The 18,539-nt window shown below is 37.7% G+C and overlaps 1 protein-coding gene across 1 annotated transcript in view; it reads left to right on the forward strand.

The window, feature by feature from the left end:
* ERICH3 (glutamate rich 3) overlaps positions 1-18,539 on the forward strand; it is a 76,944-nt gene that overhangs the window by 37,044 nt on the left and 21,361 nt on the right. Inside the window, exons 9-11 of the mRNA XM_057695329.1 lie at positions 584-770; positions 6,798-7,099; positions 11,929-12,162. Of these exons, the coding sequence (XP_057551312.1) occupies positions 584-770; positions 6,798-7,099; positions 11,929-12,162 (723 nt within the window). The remainder of the gene's footprint in view (positions 1-583; positions 771-6,797; positions 7,100-11,928; positions 12,163-18,539) is intronic.

The raw sequence follows: 18,539 nt of genomic DNA on the forward strand, positions 1-18,539 counted from the left end.
TCAAGTCACAACTAAAAGTAAACATTTATTTAAAAGCATTGATGAGTAAAAAAATAGTCATATAAAACCATTGTTGAGCTTACAGTAGCCTTTTGTTATGTACTTCATTGGTAAATAATATAGCAGGATAGTGGTGTGGAATCTAGAGAGATGTTTGGATTCAAACATGAACTCTCCCATTTACTGCATGATCTTGGCTAAATTACTGAACTTCTCTAAACTGAAATTTCTGCATTATGGAAACTGATGACAGTAGTATTTCTGCTTCTTGTGGTTGTTGAGAAATAATACACCCAAGGTAATCAGGCATAATGCCTGTCTCATATAGTTTTAGGTTTTGTTATTTTACTGCAAGTTAAAGAGTTTTATAATGCCTTGGAGTATTTTATATATATATATATGTATGTATATATGTATGTATATATATGTAATAGAATGTGTTTTTATAATTAAAAAATTGCCCTCAAGTTCAAAAGGAGATATAGAAAATAATATTGTACTTATCTAACAGAAAAACGTGATTTAAAACATGTTAGTTCAAAGTCAGTTGCTTTCACTAATGTATTTCCTTTTTAAATTCCAGAGACCTTTCAGTTTATTTCCAAAAGGCACCATGGTTTCCCCTTCAGTCTCACCTTTTTCCTGAATGGGATACAGGTGAACAGGTTAAGCTCCTGCTGTGAATATAAGCATCGAAAAGGTTCCAGACTTGGAGGCAAACGAGGCTACTTTGGGTTTGTGTGTGTCGAGAGATCATCTCCTTGCTACAAGTATGGAAACAAATGTCCTTTGGTAGAGGGCAAGTTTTGCCACAGTTTTCTTTGTATGCTTTTACTGATGTATTTCTCAGCACAGCTTGTTAAGAATCATATCAATGTAGGTGAGCCTAAAATATCTAAGTTAAAGGTTCTTTATCATAACCCTGTGTGTTGCATTTAAAATTATAAGATATAAAGTAGATTTTCAGATGTATTATATAGTGGGGATAAAAGCTGGTGGTGTTTCACATTCTGTTTCTTTTCTACCTCTCCCTTTCCTCATATGCTCTGTCTCTAAAGGGAAGGAAAGTTTTTTTTCCCCCTTATTCCTCATAGTGATTGATTTTGGGCTGAGCCCCAACCCACGTGTCAAACACCTGGCTCATATAGTTGGCTATTATAGGTTATGCATGTTAGAGGTGTGGCTGCATCATCGGGCAGCCCCGTGAGCACTCTCATGTCCCTAATTTCAATCTCAGGCACAACAAAATACATGGTAAAAGGTCAGTTTTGACTATTATTCATCAGCTTTCATATTGGACATTCTGTTTGAAGTCAGGAGATTTTCTCGCAGGCTTTGTTTAATTTTTTCCTGAAAGCACTTGTGGAGACTTGACTCTCTTGCAAGCTAGAACATGGGAGTGAACCAACCAAAGAACCTCACCCACGGAGTGCTTTCTGATAGAGGAAGTGCAAATAATATACCAATAAACCCATCCAACATACCAATCAATTAATGTATAGTAGATGGTAATAAGCATGATGCAGGCAAAGCAGGGTAGGGGGATATAAGGAAAGAGGGGGGACAAGGGTCAGAGGGCAGTATTAGCTTATGTAGGATGGTCAGTAAAGGCCTCTCTGATAAGATGTCTGGAGCAGAAACCAGGAAAAAAAAAGTCTCTTTTTTCCAACCGTTTTTCAGGTAGAGGAAAAACATATATAAAGGGTGTGAGACAGGATTATGCTTGGTGTACGTAAACTAGTGTGGTCAGAGCAAAAGTGAGGAAAGGGACAGTGATAAAAGATGAGGTCAGAGAGACAGTGGGGTCAAGTCGTGCAGAGTCCTACAGTCACTGCGAAGACTCTGACTTTTATTCTGATAGGGATGGGAAGCCTCTAAGGTAGATCTTGAGCAGTGGCCTTTCATGATCTAACAGTAGCTCCTATGGGAAAAATAAAATAGGGAGGGTGGGAGGAAGGATAGAAGTTAATACAGAGGAAAGAGAATGGTAGAGTCACAAGTGATTAGGTTATAGATGTATTTTGAAGGTAGGGTTTACAGGCTTTATTGATGGATTGGATGCAGGGCATGAGATAAAGAACAGAGTTAGAGATGATTGAAAAGTTTTTGGCCTGAACAAGTGTAAAGATGCCCAGTTAACATGGGGAAGACTGTGGAAGATGCAGGTTTGGACATGGAATGAGGGGATTTTGGTTTTGTACACATTGAGTTGGAGACATCTATGAGATGTGCAAGTAGAAATATTGAGTAGGAGGTTGGATCTGTGAATCTGGGTCTGGTGAGAGGACCAGACTGGTGATTTAAATCTGAGAATGGTTTACGTATGGATGGCATTTAAAATCATAAGATGGGATGAGACTGCTTAAGAATGGAGTGCAGAAAGAGAAGAGGTCTGAGTAATAAGCTACTGTCACTTTTATTCAAAGGTGAAGGAGATAAAGAGGAACCAGAAAAAAGCCTAGGAAAGAAGGTCAGTGATTAGACAGAGAGCCCAGAGAATGCAATGTCCGGGAAATGACCAAATATTTAAAGAATAAGGCATGATCAACTGGGTCGAAGGTGTGGATAGGTGAAGCAAAATGAAGACTCTGGAATGAGCATGATTTGGTAATGTGCTGGGTATTGGTGATCTTGGCACAAATTGCTATTGTGGAGTGGTAGGAAAGCAAGCTTGATTGGAATGGGTTTAAGAAATGATTGAAGAATGGCTAAGGTCAGAGATGATAGACAACTCTTATTAAAGAGTTTTGCTATAAAGGATGGAAATTGGGTGGCAGCTAGGAGGGAAGATGTAGGGGCCCAAAGGGGCTTATTATTTTTTAAGATGGGAGATATTATAATATGGTTATAAGCTGATAAAAGGGATTGATACCCTAGAAAAGAAAAACATTGGTCAGGCATGACATAGAGGGAAAAATTGCTGGGACAAAGTGCTTGAGTAGACTAGAGGAGATGGGTTCTAGGGCTCAGATGGTGATGTTAGCTTAGATAAGGGGAAGCAGTCTTCTGTAGCAACAGGAAGCAAGATGGCATATAGCGCACAGAGAGATACAAGTTGGTGGATGTGTTGGGACGAACTGGAAGTTCTCTGCTGATTGTTTCTACTTTCCAGCCAAAAAAAAATTATCAGCCATAGTTAAGGCTGAGGGAGGAAGGATTTGAAATTTTAGGAGAGAGAAGAGGTGTGAAAGAGTCATCCAGAGAGTAAGACAATGAATGGTCTAGGGCAATGTAGTAGGAATGCCTAGGTGTACTTAGGACCTACCTGCGGTTGCTTTTCTGTTCCAAGTCAAATATGCGTTCTTCACGTTTGTGGGCAAGTCATTGAACAGATTTCTGTTTAACTCCCAGGAAAGCTAATGAGTTTGTAAGCAATCATTCATGTGTGAACACATTGCTTTCTTTGGGAATTGCTATGTAAATCCAAGCTATAAAATGCTTGGTCCTAAACTCTTTCTATCGAGGTTTAATAATCAGTACCCAAATCTGATAGATGGCATCTGCTCTCTTGTTCAACACTTACTAACTTCTATACAATTCTTTATATGATCTCACTTTTGGTTCCCTCTAGCTGCTTTTTTTGAACTTTTTGAATAATAATAGCACAGTTGTTGTGATATTTAAAAGTAAGTTCTGTTACCCTCAGCTAAAATACACAGTTCTCATTGTACATTGGTTTTCAGTTTTTTGTTAGCTTCATAATCATTTCTCCAAACGGAATCTGTGAATGTCCAAAGTAGAATGGCGTGGTGTCATTTGATGTGTCCCTACTGTAGATCAGATAAAAGGCAAGGCAAACTGGTTTAAATGGGGCAGGGTTGGGCAGGTGAGTGCTGGAGCCTTGCTTGTTTGGCTCTGCCCTACTTGAGACAATTCTGATTATTCCAGAAGCACCAACACTGCAGAAATCCAGTGAAAGTTGAAAACTACCCCTGAGGAGATTGATGTCACGTATAAATACTGTATAACATTTTTTGCCACATCCATAATAATACCTTTCTTTAGTTAGTTTTGAGATGTGCTCTAATTCCTCCAATTTGTTAAAAATGAAATTAATTTTAATTCATTTAAAAAATACTGGCTCCTCGAACTTTTATTATGAGAAGGAGGGCATGGTAAAGTATAAAATAACAGGGAGTTCTGTTTCTAAAAAGTGATTTGGAATGACCTGTTTAAGGTCCTTAGAAAACAAGAAAAGCCCAGCAGTGTTCATTTCCAAAGTATGGAGATTCCACACTTGTACCCATCTCTCAATCATGGGAACTCTTTGAAGAGTCATGGTAGTTATTTTCAGTTGCTAAAGTGAAACACAGGAAGAAGAATTGCCTACCAAGTAGAATGCAGACTGCTTTGAGCTTTAGTAATGAGAATCAACACCTCAAATTATACTCAGAAGTCAAATAGGTAGTCAGTGACGAGGAGAGCACAGATGTTCCCCACTTTGTTTGTCTAATTCCCTTAAGCAGATGGGCAATAAAAAGTCTGCGCGTGCAGTAGGGAGGCATCAAAGCCTCTACACAGTCACAACATAAACTAAAAGTAACAGCATATCACAAGCTCCAAATCAATAGATTTGGTGCTGCCATTGATAAGGGAAGAACAGCTTGAACAGAAGGCAATGCTAGTAATCATAGTCTCTGAAGATTCACGACACCTTTATTCCAAGGAAAGCAATGTGCTAAGCATATCATCATTATAGTCAAGAAATAATTTATCATGCTTAATATGGGTGAGGTAAGTGTGTTCTTATTATCCCATTTTTCACAGCCTGAGAGTTACCTTGAGTGCTTATCCTTTTAGCTTTATTTTATGGGGGGATAGTGACAGGATAAGTGATATAACTAAGTTCTCATATTTGCTCGTTGGGAGAATTAATTAAGATCAATTCCTGTGCTATCGCTAGTCTAGGGATGGCTGAAAGTCAGTGAAATCTTCAGTTGAAGAAATTGCCGTTGGATTTGATTCACGTTGAGGCAATTTTCAGATTTTGTGTACTGTTTCTATTCTTCCTGGACTGGCAAGTCTTGGCTGCATTCTGACCCCACTTTGACTCAGTTCCCCGATAGTTGTGTGACATTTGGAGAAGGGGATGTGTGAAGTTCTAGAGGAGGAGTGGAGAGACCAGTAACTGCCAGGCACCTCTTTCAGGTCAGGGATTGGCCTTGGTGAAAACTTCACATTCTTTTGGTCTCTGGTGAGGAGAGTGTGAATACTTGCCCTGGTGGTAAGCCCAGGAGTGTGACATTTGTCTGTGTAACTAGTCATCTGAGAAGGCTATACCTGTAATCTAATAATACGGGTGTACCTCAGCGTGAGGTCATGGAGTCTAACAGTCCTGAGCTGAAATCCAGCTCCGTCACTAACCTGCTGGTTGAACTTGGTCAAGTTACAGAACCCTTGAAGCCTCAGATTCCTCATTTTAAAGTGCTGATGATAATTCTGAAGTTTTTGGTCTGTAGGGGAATATATCCCATAAAATCACACATATAAAGTACCCAGCAAAGAGAGTGGTGCAGAAGGAGTGCTTGGTGCTCTTATTCACAGTCATCATTTTTATTAATGTATGTACTATCATTATTGGAATTCCTATTTTGATATTAACTTGAGAGACAGGAAAAAATCTATTGAAGAATTTAGTTTTTATTTTTCTAATTAATTAATTAAAAAAATTCTTTTTTTGTTTGCATCGGGTCTGAGTTGTGCCACGTGGGATTTTTGTTATGGTGTGCAGGGTCCTCTGCTGCAGTGTGCAGGCTCCTCCTTGCCGCGCGCTGCTCTCTACCTGTGGTGCGCGGGCTCCAGGGTGCATGGGCTCTGTAGTTGCAGCATGCAGGCTCTCTAGAGGTGCCTGCATGCTCAGGAGCTGTGGCACGTGGGCTTGATTGCCCTCCCGCATGTGGGATCTTAGTTTCCTCACCAGGGATCGAACCTGCGTCCCCTGCATTGGAAGGCAGATTCTTAACCACTGGACCACCAGGGAAGTCTCTAGAAGAATTTATTAATGTTACTTTTATTATAGCCAATTTTTAAAAATATAGTTTAATGTCTTAGTATACTCAGATCATCTGCTGGCTCGCCAGGTTTGACTTAGAATGACTTTATGACCTCTACAGATCACAGCCATTTTCAAAGAACAAACGCCTATTGCCAGCAAAAATCACCAAAAGATTGAGGTACAGGCTTCAAAAGGCCATTCTGAAAGCAAAAATGCTATTAAAATAAGCATTCAGGCTCCTGAAGTGTTTATTTAAAGGGCACAAAAATATTCGACTGTATGCATTTCTTAAAAAAATCATTCATAATTACTTAGAGTCAACCTTATATGTAAGATTTTTTGTTGTGTTGTTGGAATAGTAAGTTATCAAAGACTGAATGATATCTTTCTTCTGATAATAATTTTTATCTCAGCTTCCTTTTATTTTATTTTATTTATTGATAAATCTGAGTATTCTTTTATCACATAATTCTAATTTAAGGATCTATCTATCATCTATCTATCTGACTCTGTCATAAGGCCAAAAATATACTTTAAGGCACAAAGTTTAGTTTGAGACTATAATTCTTAAATTGCTTTCTTTTCTTGTTTATTATTGTAGGTAAAACTACTAAGAATTTGTTGTGTTTATAAGATTTTGTTATTAATAATGAGAAAGTAGTTTAATTAAATATTGTGCTACGATAAGTATGTTTCTTGTAACATTTCTTACTGGAATAAGAGAAGTGATTTAAAGATCTTTGTAGTTCCACTGTGCCATGTATAGAGGTTAATCAACACTTTATGTTAATGTTTTTCCTAGGTGCATTATTGCAATGGGCCTTGACAAAAAAACAACTTCACCAAAACCTAGGAAAGAAAAGAGTATTGAGAAAAGGGAGGGACTGAAGAAGGGTGAGGGGAAACTGAGAAAGGATAGAGAGTACCTGATACCAAGACGGAGAGAGATGGAGGGAAGCAAGACCTCAGCTTCAGTCATTTTTTCAGCTCAAGAACTACATACAGGGAGCAGCGAGGTGAGAACTGCTGTCGAAGAGATGAAACATAAAGAAAAGCCAGGACAAGATGTCTGGGAAGATGACCAAGAAAACATATTTAAATACGGTAATGAATTACACTGGTTCTTTTGTTGTTGCTGTTGCTGTTTTGGTTAAGTCTTTACAATGTGATTATAAAAATTTGCAAAAATATCCATTAAATGTTGTTATTCAGTTTTGATCTTCAGGCAACTGTGTTAACAGGTGAGGAATCCCCGACCACCTTCATCCACTGTTTTGCAAGGAGTTCTGCATGGCCTGTCCTACAGGAGGGCAGCCTAACTCCAGGGTGCTGAAGGTGCTTGTAGGGGAGGCAGGGAAGGGGAGCTTGTGTCTGTGAGCCAGAGGCTTGTTCATTTCTGCAGGGAGAGACCATTTTCACCAAATAGAATTTTGCTTATTTTTTTCAGTATTTGATGTATTTGCTTTGGTGAAATTGATGCTTTGGCATCAGGGAGGCACAACCTGTATGATTATATGGTGATAGAATATTCCATAACTGAAAACATTTGATGTAGGCCTGGAGTCCTGGAGCCTGTCTTCATCTCTTGTTTTCTTATTCTTCCCTCCCCTCCCTTCCTCTCCCCTCCCCTCCTCTCTCCTCCCCTCCTCTCCCCTCCCCTCTCCCCCCCTCCCCTTCTTCCTCTTCTTCCTCTTCGTCTTATTCCTCCTCATCCTCCTGCTCTGCCTCCTTCGCCTTTCTTCCCCCATCTCTGAACACATACATACACTCATATATATATATAGATACACACACACACATATCCTCACCTTTTGATGTAGTAGATATTACTCTCTCCATTTTAAGAAAATGAGGCTCAGACATATAGGGAGAAAGTAGCAGAACTAGGATTCATACTGTAGGAAAGGAAAAACTGTTTTCCCTCTACTCACCTTAGATGCATTGACTGTGTCCTTGTAAATGAAGCTGATGAAAGAGATTAGAAAGGGGAAACAGAAGTTTATTGGCAGGTGCATCGTGCATATGTGTGCAGTTACATGTGTATTTGCACATGTATTTGAGTTACTGAGCTGAGTAACTCAAAGGGGTGGTTAGAACTTGGGCTGATACGGCATCTTAATAAAAGAAAAATACATTTTTTCAAGAAGTGACAAGGCAAAGGAAAAGGACTTTGAGCTTCCAGGGGCAACAAATTGTGGGAAGGCAAATATTATGTGGAAACGAATGGTAGATAAGGGCTAGTTCTGATGAATTTTGTTGTGTGGATTCCTCTGTTGCCATCTCTGGGCTGCTAAGGCTCAGAGTTGTCTCCTGTGATTAACTTCTGACCTTCCTGGAAGAGAGGGGACGAGAGACAACTTCAAAAATTTATGTCTTGCTTTAAAGGAAATAGCCGGAGGGCAGAGAGCTTATCTTCTATTTACTACTTCTCAATTGTCTTCAGCTCAAAATAATCCTTATGCCCAAGTGGCCTAGTTTGGGGTAGCATACTCTGCTACCCTTTAATACCCAAGCTTGCCTAATTCCAAAGCCCAAACCTTCAAATACTGTACATACAACCTCCTCTTCTGTGCAAGCTATCCTTGATGTTCTCTGGTTGTGGGTGATATGTCCAAAGAATTTTAAAAGGGAAGCTGCCTGAGTGTCCCTCTTGTGCCCAGGAGACAAAGCCTGGGTTAAAGGAGCAACAGCCATGGGCTGGGATGACGATGGAAGGGCTGGTATCAGGAAAGGGGTGGATCCTAGGCCTCTTCTTCCTCACCTTCTCTAGTTGCTGCCCACTGGTTTCAGAAATCCAAGAGAATAATTACAGAGTTGTTATAGCATTGGACTTCATTGTTATAGCACTGAAATAATGTGACTATCTAAAAAAAGATTTCACTCCTAACACTTTGACCCAGTTTACCTCTCTCCAAGATCCTTCCTAGTCTTCATTCTTCTCTTAAAATCAAAAATTTAAAATAACTAAAGATAACAATAGCAACAGCAGAGAAATTGACAAATGGGATGTGTTTTTGCTGTTTTTACTTTCAGGACATGCAGGTATGTTTTTTGGGCCATGTTCAATTTCTGTATTTTTTTTTCCTTAAACTAACATGGCCAGTGCTATGGAGCAGCGTACTTTATGCCTATAATACAGCTTTTCCCAAGATCTTTTTCTCTGTGTTGGCTCGTTAATGGACTTTAAATGCCCATTTCCATGAAAAAAAAAGAAGAAACAGCAGAGCAAGTCTTCAGCTCTCTGTAGAACCGCCGCGGATGCTCAGGGCAGCAAGAAGCCTGTGTGGAGGTCAGCCAGGGAGAGCTGCGGCTGGATTGATGTTGACCTCGTGTTGACTTGCTTCCTCATTAGTGGGGATGGTAAACAACAAGCTAATTACATTCTCTGGAAGAAGAAAGATGAGCTGGGGAAACAGAAGAAATTATAAAAAGGGATCCAGAAAGCATGCCACTACTTCATTCATATTGAAAACATGAGTAGATGAGACGAAGGAGGTGTGCTTTGAGCTGTGATGCTAATGCAGTGCTCCTGGTTAATAGAGGCTAATATTTAAATGTGGTGATAGAACAAAGCTAGGGCAGCCTTGAGTTTCCTATTTTGAGAGAAAATACTGAAGCTCCTGCCAAGTAGGATGCAGGGATTGTTCTCTTATGATTCACTACAGGGTCCTTCAATTTTATGCTCTGTTTCAATAATATAACTGCAATTGTCCTAATCGTGCACACTTGTATGTCTCTGATTTTAATCAAGGGCCTCCATTCAAGGGCATTGCCATCAATAAAGCACATATTGTGTGCGATTTCTCCTATTCTACAACCAGCTTTCTCCACCCGCCAATCAATCACAATTACTACTAATCTCTAATATTCATTTGTTACCTACTGTCCTTGGCACCATACTAAGCATATTTTAGGGACTATGGCTTTTAATATTCCCCATAGCTTTGTGAGGCAGGTACCAACCATATCATAGATGAAGAAACTGAAGCTTAAAGATGTTGAGCAGATTGACTGAGGTCACGCAACTGTGTTTTAACCAGTACTTGGACACATGACAGCCTGACTCCAAAACCCTCATATTTCACCACTCTGTAATACTGTTGATAGACTTGCAGGAATTTACTCATGTACTGTCTGGCCCCTGCTTATTTTGTGACCAGCAGCAAATATCTCTGTTGTTTCTAATGTGTTTCTCTGTGTGTGTGTGTATTCTGTGGTTAACTTCAACCACTCCTAGGAAGTCTTCCGTAATCTCCAAATGACTTTCCACCCTCATTTGACTCTATTCCACGTATTTGACACTATTTTACATAATTAATCATGAGTCCTACATAAAAATCTACAGCAACTGAGCCAAATAGTGCTGAAACTAACATTACTGAGGGTCATGTATAAAAACTATTCTAATATGAGCACAGTATTTCTTGTGTACCTATGTCTTATTTCCTCAACAAAAACTGGAGATTCCTTGATGGACAGGGGTTGTGTTACTGTAATGTCTTTTATCTTGCAATTTTATCCTCTGCCACATAGAAGGGTCTCAATAAAGGCTTATTGATTAACAGCTTAGTGGACCAAGTGAGGAGCTATCCTATTACTCGGCTTGAAATATTTGAATCAAAGTATCTGTTTTTATTAGTATTTCCTGTTTGCATTATGCAATATAAACTAAATTTTTCATCTTTTTGCTTATTTTGTAATTTTGCTCTATTGATAATAATTCACATTTCTCTTTCCCCATATTAAATCTCTTTTAAGAAAACATTCTCGTGATTTCTCTGTTTGCCTTTCTTCTTTACAGTTTCTGATTTCACTTTTCTTCTCACATTGCCCTCATATTTTCTCTGCAGTAACAGAGCTTTCTTCATATGCACAGGGCATGTATTTCTAAATTAAGTTTCTTTCATTGTGGCAGAGTGGACAGCTCTCAAATAATTACCCAAGAGGCCCCCACCACTGGAGAAGAAACCAGACTATCTAATAACTAAAACACACAAAACAGGGAAACCTTTATTTTCCCTGTAATTTTTACTTTAAAGATAATTGTTTATTTTCTTAATTGGTTCTGCATGAAATCCTTTTGCTCTCTATCCTTGGAATGTTGTCACTTGAAGATTTTTAGTTTTTGGTGGAGGAAAAAGGGGAATAATTAAATATGAAAGGTGAAAAATTATAACCACAAGGGACAGATGGCATTTATCTGATGTGACAGTTTCCTTTTTCTGCTGCAGATGTGTTACACTTCTGTAGAGAGTGAAGCAAATTCATGACTGTGACAGGAATATTCTATTTTATAAGAATTTTTATCCTTGGAATGTAATTATTTTATTGATTGTAGGGATGAATAATGCATATGATTTCAATTCTGGCCCAGGTATAGAATCTTTCATAATGCCTTTTCTTGATGTCCATTTGGTTCTCTCAAAGAATGTGCTATTCACAGTGTTACTTCTCTGAGCCTTTGGACTTGATTAATTGAATTTTTCCACTTCACTATTCATTAACTTGATATCCAAATATTTTGAACATTCTTCCTACAAAATATGACCTCACTGGGTCTCCAAATTAACTTTCATTATTATAATCCTTGTTCTCTTCATTTTTAATTTATTTCTAATTTATTGTTTTCTATCAAGTTCTCCTCTTGTCCATTTTGGTTATTGTAGATGATGATGTCCATTTGTAAATGAGCTTTTATTAGGTTTCAGGCCTGTCATTTGGAGCTTCATTTCTTTAGTGCTCTTGTATATGTAACTGATTGCAATCTTTGATCATTTGCCATTAGTTTTCCATGTTCACTAATTGTGTGAAGAAGAAATGAAGAAAGGCCCAGAGAGGAGAGGATAATGAAGTCAAACTTCTCATTAAAGTGAAATGGGTTAAGTATTAGGGATTCTATTTTCATTCTCATAGCAGAGATTTTCTTTTCTCAGAATATGAAGAAGATTTCGAAGCAGACGAGGAGAAACAAGATGAGAAAGCTGATGGAGAAGGACAGGCTGATGATCAAGTGAATGAAATGTCAAAGTCACCCTCAGATGATGAAAAAGATCTTTTAAACCCTGAAAAGGAGAGTGAAACCTCGTTGTGGAAGGCACCAGATGCTGATGACACAGTGAAAGATGAGGGTGATGGGTGCTCTGAGAGTGACTCCGAAGAGGATAAAGGCAAGTTATTTAGCTTATCATGTGACATATGCTGTTTAGCAAGTGTACTCCCTACTTTTCTTTTCCTTGTATTAAATGAGATAATCCTCTTTTAAGAGACTGTTTAGAACCTGGTTCCCTAACCAGAGGTTACTGATCAGCCCCTCTTCCATAGATACCCAAATTATGGAGTCACTCTTTAGTCCTTTCTCTTTCTTTAGTTTGCTGTGATTTTTTAGCAGGGTTTCAGGTGAAGCTTGTAGTGACACATCTGTTTACTTAGAAACTCACTACTTTTTTAAAATCTCAAACTATCTCCTTTTATATACACACACATATACACCATTTTTGTGGGTTTGGAAAAATGATAAGTAGCTCCTATTCAATTAAAAGAAAAGTTGAAAATTCCTCCCTTATGTTCACTTTTTTTCCTCTTAACTTATCTTGAACACAGATGCTGGCGTATTAGTTTATGGAAGGATTATTGCTCTTGGCAAAGTACCCCCCTTACAGTCTTCAAACCTAAATTAATCTAAATGGTCACAGGGAGAATATGGAGCTTTTCAGGTAAAGAAACACTCATCATCTGAGGCATATCTTAAATGTTTAAGACCTTTTTAAACACCTTAAGTTACCAAAATAATGTCCAAAGAGGGAACCCGTTTCTGGCTTTGTCCCAGGAAAGAGTTTGGCCAAGGCTATGTGGGCCTTAGTAAATAAAATATTTTCCCTGGTAAAATCTGGGCATTTCTCAGTGATAATAATAACCTTCTCTTATATTTAAGTATGTGTATATCTTTGTAGTTTGCTTTAGACTAGAGAATGAGGTAACATTGTGATGACTTTTTGAATTGCTATCCGTTTTCCCCATTCTTTTCACCTCTCAATTTTTTTTCTGTATAAAATTTCAAAATTTTGAATTCAAGGAATACATTAGAATTATACAAAATAAGAGTAAATTGGGTAATCAAGTAGTCACAAGAGCAAATAGTTTGTAGTTCCATTCTCTTCAAGAAAGAAATCAAGCAAACCTATTCTGAAATTTCATGCAGACATATACAAAGCAATAAAATACAGGACAGAAATTATGTAGAGTAAAAGAGAAAGTAATTTTACTAGGAACTGCACATGAGACCATGACTATGCTTGAACTAAAAATTTAATCCTGAGCTTTCTGACAATCAGAGTAAAGAGTGAAGCACAATGTTAAAAATTAGATTCTAACTTTCAGTATATTTGAAAACAAGATCTGCTGCCATTTTATTAGAGTTGAGAGAACTACTCTACGTTAATTATCAAGCATTGAAAATTTTTTGTAAAGTCTTAAATTGGGCCTTTTCTGTAATTTCTCAATACTTACATTTTATGTTCCTAGGCATGCCAAATATATAAGATTTTATTTTCTCATTTTAAATGCGAATATTGGATTTAAGTTTATATTCCTATATACCATCGAAAAAGTTAAAGAGTTCTATGGAAAAGTGATGTCAGCTGAATCAAATTTTAAAGACACTATACAAGTGACTTGGACCTTGAAAAAGATTGAAAGTTTGTTTGCATATAAATATAACTAGTTCAAAACAAAGGACTCAATTTTTCATTTCTTCAGTAATTGTGGGGAATTATCAAGTATTGATAATTACAAAGAGTCAGGACATTATTTCAATATATGATCATCTGGGGATTATTTTTGTACTGCATAATCAACTTGCTTTCTTGGGATCAAATGGATTTTTTCCAAGATTAGAGTAATTTTTTATGTTCAAGCAGACAAGAATGTAGGCAGTACTTGGATCTTACTTGGAGAAGAAAGCTTTAATCATTTATACCTGTAATTATTGAATAACCGACAGTGATGGATAAACTTTAACGTCGAATACTACTTGCACTTAAATAACTGGAATCCTATGTTTAGAAAGGTATCCTATAGGCATTGTTTATTAAGACTATTTTGTGCTAAGCACTGTGCTAAATATTTTGCATGGACTTCCTTGGTGGCGCAGTGGTTAAGAATCCAACTGCCAGTGCAGGGCACATGGGCTCAAGCCCTGGTCCGGGGAGATCCCACATGCCACGAAGCAACTAAGCTCATGTGCCAAAACTACTGAGCCTGCGCTCTAGAGTCCATGAGCCACAACTATTGAGCCTGCGTGCCACAACTACTGAAGCCCATGCACCTAGAGCCCATGCTCCGCAACAAGAGAAGCCACTGCAGTGAGAACCCGCGCACCACAACAGAGTAGCCCCTGCTTGCCACAGCTAGAGAAAGCCCGCACACAGCAATGAAGACCCAACACAGCCAATAAAAAATAAATCAAATATAAATAAATTTATTTTTAAAATATTTTACATGAATTCTGATTTACTTCGAACAACCTTAAAAGAAAAGCAGATACTTTTTATCTCCATTTTGCAAGTAAAGAAACTTGGAAATGATGAGATTAAGTAACTCACACAGCCAGAAACTGGTGGAGCCAAGATGCAAAATTCAGAGCCTGGATTTTGGAGAAAAACAAAATTACATTTCTCCAAATCAGACAATATCTGCTTAACTAAAATTAAAGCAAGTCTCCCCCCCCCCCCCCATAAAAGGATTTTGTTTCCTTAAGAATATACATTTTAGAGGTATTTATTTTGAGCTCTTTGTCTTATCCTATTTTTTAGCCTCTGTTTTTTTTTGTTTTACTTTTAAGTAGAGGAAATTAAAATGGACATTTTCCAATTTTTCCCGAATTTACCTTTCTCCTCCCTGGATTGACTCCCCGATCCACTCCCAGGCCTCTTGCTCGTTTCTAGTTTACACCCTTCCTCTTCCACGAGACTCTCCTACTTCAGCAGCCTTCACTGAGCTCTTTAATTTATGAAACTCTATCATTCAGTAGTTCATTTTTCACTCATTGTTTTATGTGTGTTAAATTTTGCCCCTCAAATTAATTACACGAGTTAATAACATAAAAATTGATTGCAGTACGAAAGCTAAGACTGTATATTGTTTTTGTTATTCCTCACAGAGGTAATTTCCTAAAAGATATTTTGTGAATATCGAGCAATTACTTGATTAACACCAAGAATACTAAAATACTTTTGTTAGTGCCACAATATCTAGTTACATTTACATAATATGATTATTATTGGAATTTTATTAAAAGCATTGTATAGAGTTAACTGCATTATGTAGATATAGAATATATAATATCTTAGATATGTAGTGAAAGCTATTGGAATATATAGAATCTAGTCCACAATATTGGGAAATTTAAGAGCCAAAAATTAAACCAGCTATTTTAATGATGTTTAATAACATCATTATTTTTCAATAATGATGTTATTAAACAATCCTTTTTAAGAGCTCCTTTGCATCCTTGGTATTTACATTAAAACTTTGCCATTATTCTGAAGTAAAATTTCATTTCTTATCACTGTTTCTTTCCTCCACCACCGAGATCTTTTATTTTCCATCCCTTTATTTTGATAACCTGACCCTGTGTTATTCAAAAACATGCTTTTTAGCATGTGGAGTATCAGAATTAGAGATTTTATCCAGCAAACAAAAAATGTGTATTAGAAATGATAATGACATGATAGATTCCTTGGAACACTCTATTGAAAAGCCAGACAGCATTTCATCTTCAAAAGTGTAAGAGGTATATTGTGACCACTGAATCCCAGACACTGGTACATCCTTTTTATTGACATGATTAAGAATCTTGCTGTTAGTGTTTGGATGTGTTTCATTTGAACCTGCCTGCACCTGTTCCCAGAGGGCAAACAATTGCCCAGGCTGTCACTCTTGTGACAAGTTGGCCCCATTTAAACTGCCAGCAAACAATTGCATGGGCCCGCCTTGATGAATACACTGAGCTGAGCAGCCTGCGAGTGATGGAGTGCCAGGGACTGTGCGCCCACTAAGAGAGGACCCTGCTTTAGGAATGATGTGTGAGGCTTCCCATCGTTTAAAAAGAATGACAGCTTCCTTTTTTCTGCATTTGTGTTGGCAACCCCAGGAGCCAATTCACCAGTTGAAAATATATTGTCATAGATGAATGTTATAAGGTTGAGGGTAAAAGTGTCATGTTGCTGAGAATAGACTTTTATGGACAGTTTGGATGATAGTACCTATGAGTAAGAGGTAGAGACTAAGTAGCTCCTTGTAAGAAAGAGAACAGGGGGGAAGAGGGGTGGAGAGAGAGAGAGAGAGGGAGAGAGAGAAGGAATCTGTTCCCAGAATACAAAGAAATGAACATAAGAATTAAAGCAAAAAAATTTTTTTAATAAGAAAGAGAATATTTTACTTGTGTTATTTTTCTCTCTATTGAAGACATAGGCCTTAAAGACTGAAAATCTCAAGAGTCACAAAAGTATTCTGTTTATGTGACTTCCTGACTTCAAGTACTTCACTCTTCTTTTCTGGGTCTGACTATGGGCTTGAAGAGATGCACACGAGGGAAGGCTGCTCCTTCTGTGTTGAAATTGTACGTGCTGTGAAATCACACTCTGTGGACTTCAGTGTAACTTGAGTGCTCCTCAGACCAGAGAGGGTTAGGGGAAGATTGTAGGCAGCTTTTGGTCAGAATCTGTCTGTTGTTTTTTGTGCGATTAGTCACACTTTAATTTTTCTTAATTGTAAGAATTCTTCAATTCATCTTCGCTTTTGGATTGTTGATGTAGGAAGTCATGGCTTTCAGGGTGAAATACAGCATCATCTTTTAATTCACATAAAATACTTTTCTATGAGGTATTTCTCTACAGTTTTGGATCTGCCCTGTACATAGCGATGGCACTACTGAGACACTCAATAAAATCTTGTGAAATGCATGACTGGTGGACCAGATTAATGGATAAATGTAAAAAGACTCAAGCAGCACAATGTGATACATGATTGGGTTATATTCTCAGTATTTTAAGTATTCAGAGTAATGTTTAGAAAATCCACTTAAAGGTAAAGAAGGAGGAACTTTTAAGCTTTCTTCTTCTCCTCTTGCTATATCTGCATTTACTTTAGATATTTATCCTTACAAAGTAATGTATATATTGGTCTCATTGGTGAATTGATAATGAATTACCAGTATGAGGACATATGTTCTCCCTTACACCAAATAACTAGTTACTGTTCATGGCTGGAATTCAATTATTTCTAGTTCTATTTTCATTAAACATACACTCATTTGATGATATTTATAGGATACAAAGCACTTGTCAAATCAGGTATTATTATACACAAAAATATTGACTGAACCATAGTTTCTAACATAAAATATGAACAGATTTTGATGAACTCATGAGTATAATCTAGAACTATTAATACAAGGAATAGTAGGATATATAAATTCATGTGTCAAGGCTGATTTAAAGAAAATAGGTGCAACATTCATGCAGATTTTGCTGTGAACCCTTGGACCAAGGAATGGGAAAGAGAGATAATTTGTTAGAGCTCAGAAGAGTGTTGGATCCACTGGTCTGGGATATATGGTATGTCACTGGAGTGATCTAAATTTTTAATTGAGTTTACATACTTGAGTTTGTGAACTTAAATTGAGGTGTCTATATGGGCTTCAAGCTAGTAAGCTAAAAATAAAGTAGCTAAAATCGGGACATTAATGGAGGGAAATAATGAATTTAAACTGTAGTAAAACAATGCATCATGCCATGCTAGTGGGTGAGGAAGTGATCAAAAAGTAAGGTCAGGACTTGTCATTGTTTCAAAACAAATAATATAGCTACCGATTGCAGTAAGAGTCTAACAACAGCTTCCGAGAGAGCTACCCATGGTCACTGTTAGGAAAAGGAACAAATACCATAATGAACATGTGTAGCTGATCTGTTGTGCTCATGCCAAAGGAGGCGGTGTCTGTCTAGAGTGTGTAATCTCTGTGGAAGCAGGGACCTGACCTGCTTTTTTCTGCATCATGTCCTCAATACAAGAACTTTGCCTGACACATAGGATGTGCTCAATGTGCATTTAGTGAATGAATGAGTCTCTGTAAGTGGGTGGAAGATGGAAGACAACTCAGGACCTCAGTTACGAGGAGGGAGAGCAGAGTTCATCCTGAATTTGCTGGACTGGTGCTAACTATGGATGTGTGTGTGTGTGTGTTGTTGGTGCCTTTGGTCAGGTGTATATCGAATTGACTAGGCAGGCGGTGCAAACAGTGGAGATTACTGACATATATATAGTAGAATATGTAAAATATTTTCCATTTGTTATCCTGGGGTGGTAACAGTGGAAATTTAGCTAAGAGAAGCAATAGTGGGTTCATGACAGTGGGTGCCCTCTGTTTGAAGGCCTTGTGGCAGGTAGAGCAGTTTTGGTTTTAATACAGTGGGTCATTACAAAAGAAGTACTTTATAAAAATTGCTCTGTGATAGCTAATGGACATTGGGTATTAGTTAATGTCTAT

The sequence above is a fragment of the Hippopotamus amphibius genome, chromosome 1, assembly GCF_030028045.1.
Source record: "Hippopotamus amphibius kiboko isolate mHipAmp2 chromosome 1, mHipAmp2.hap2, whole genome shotgun sequence".
In the NCBI taxonomy this organism is placed as follows: domain Eukaryota; kingdom Metazoa; phylum Chordata; class Mammalia; order Artiodactyla; family Hippopotamidae; genus Hippopotamus; species Hippopotamus amphibius.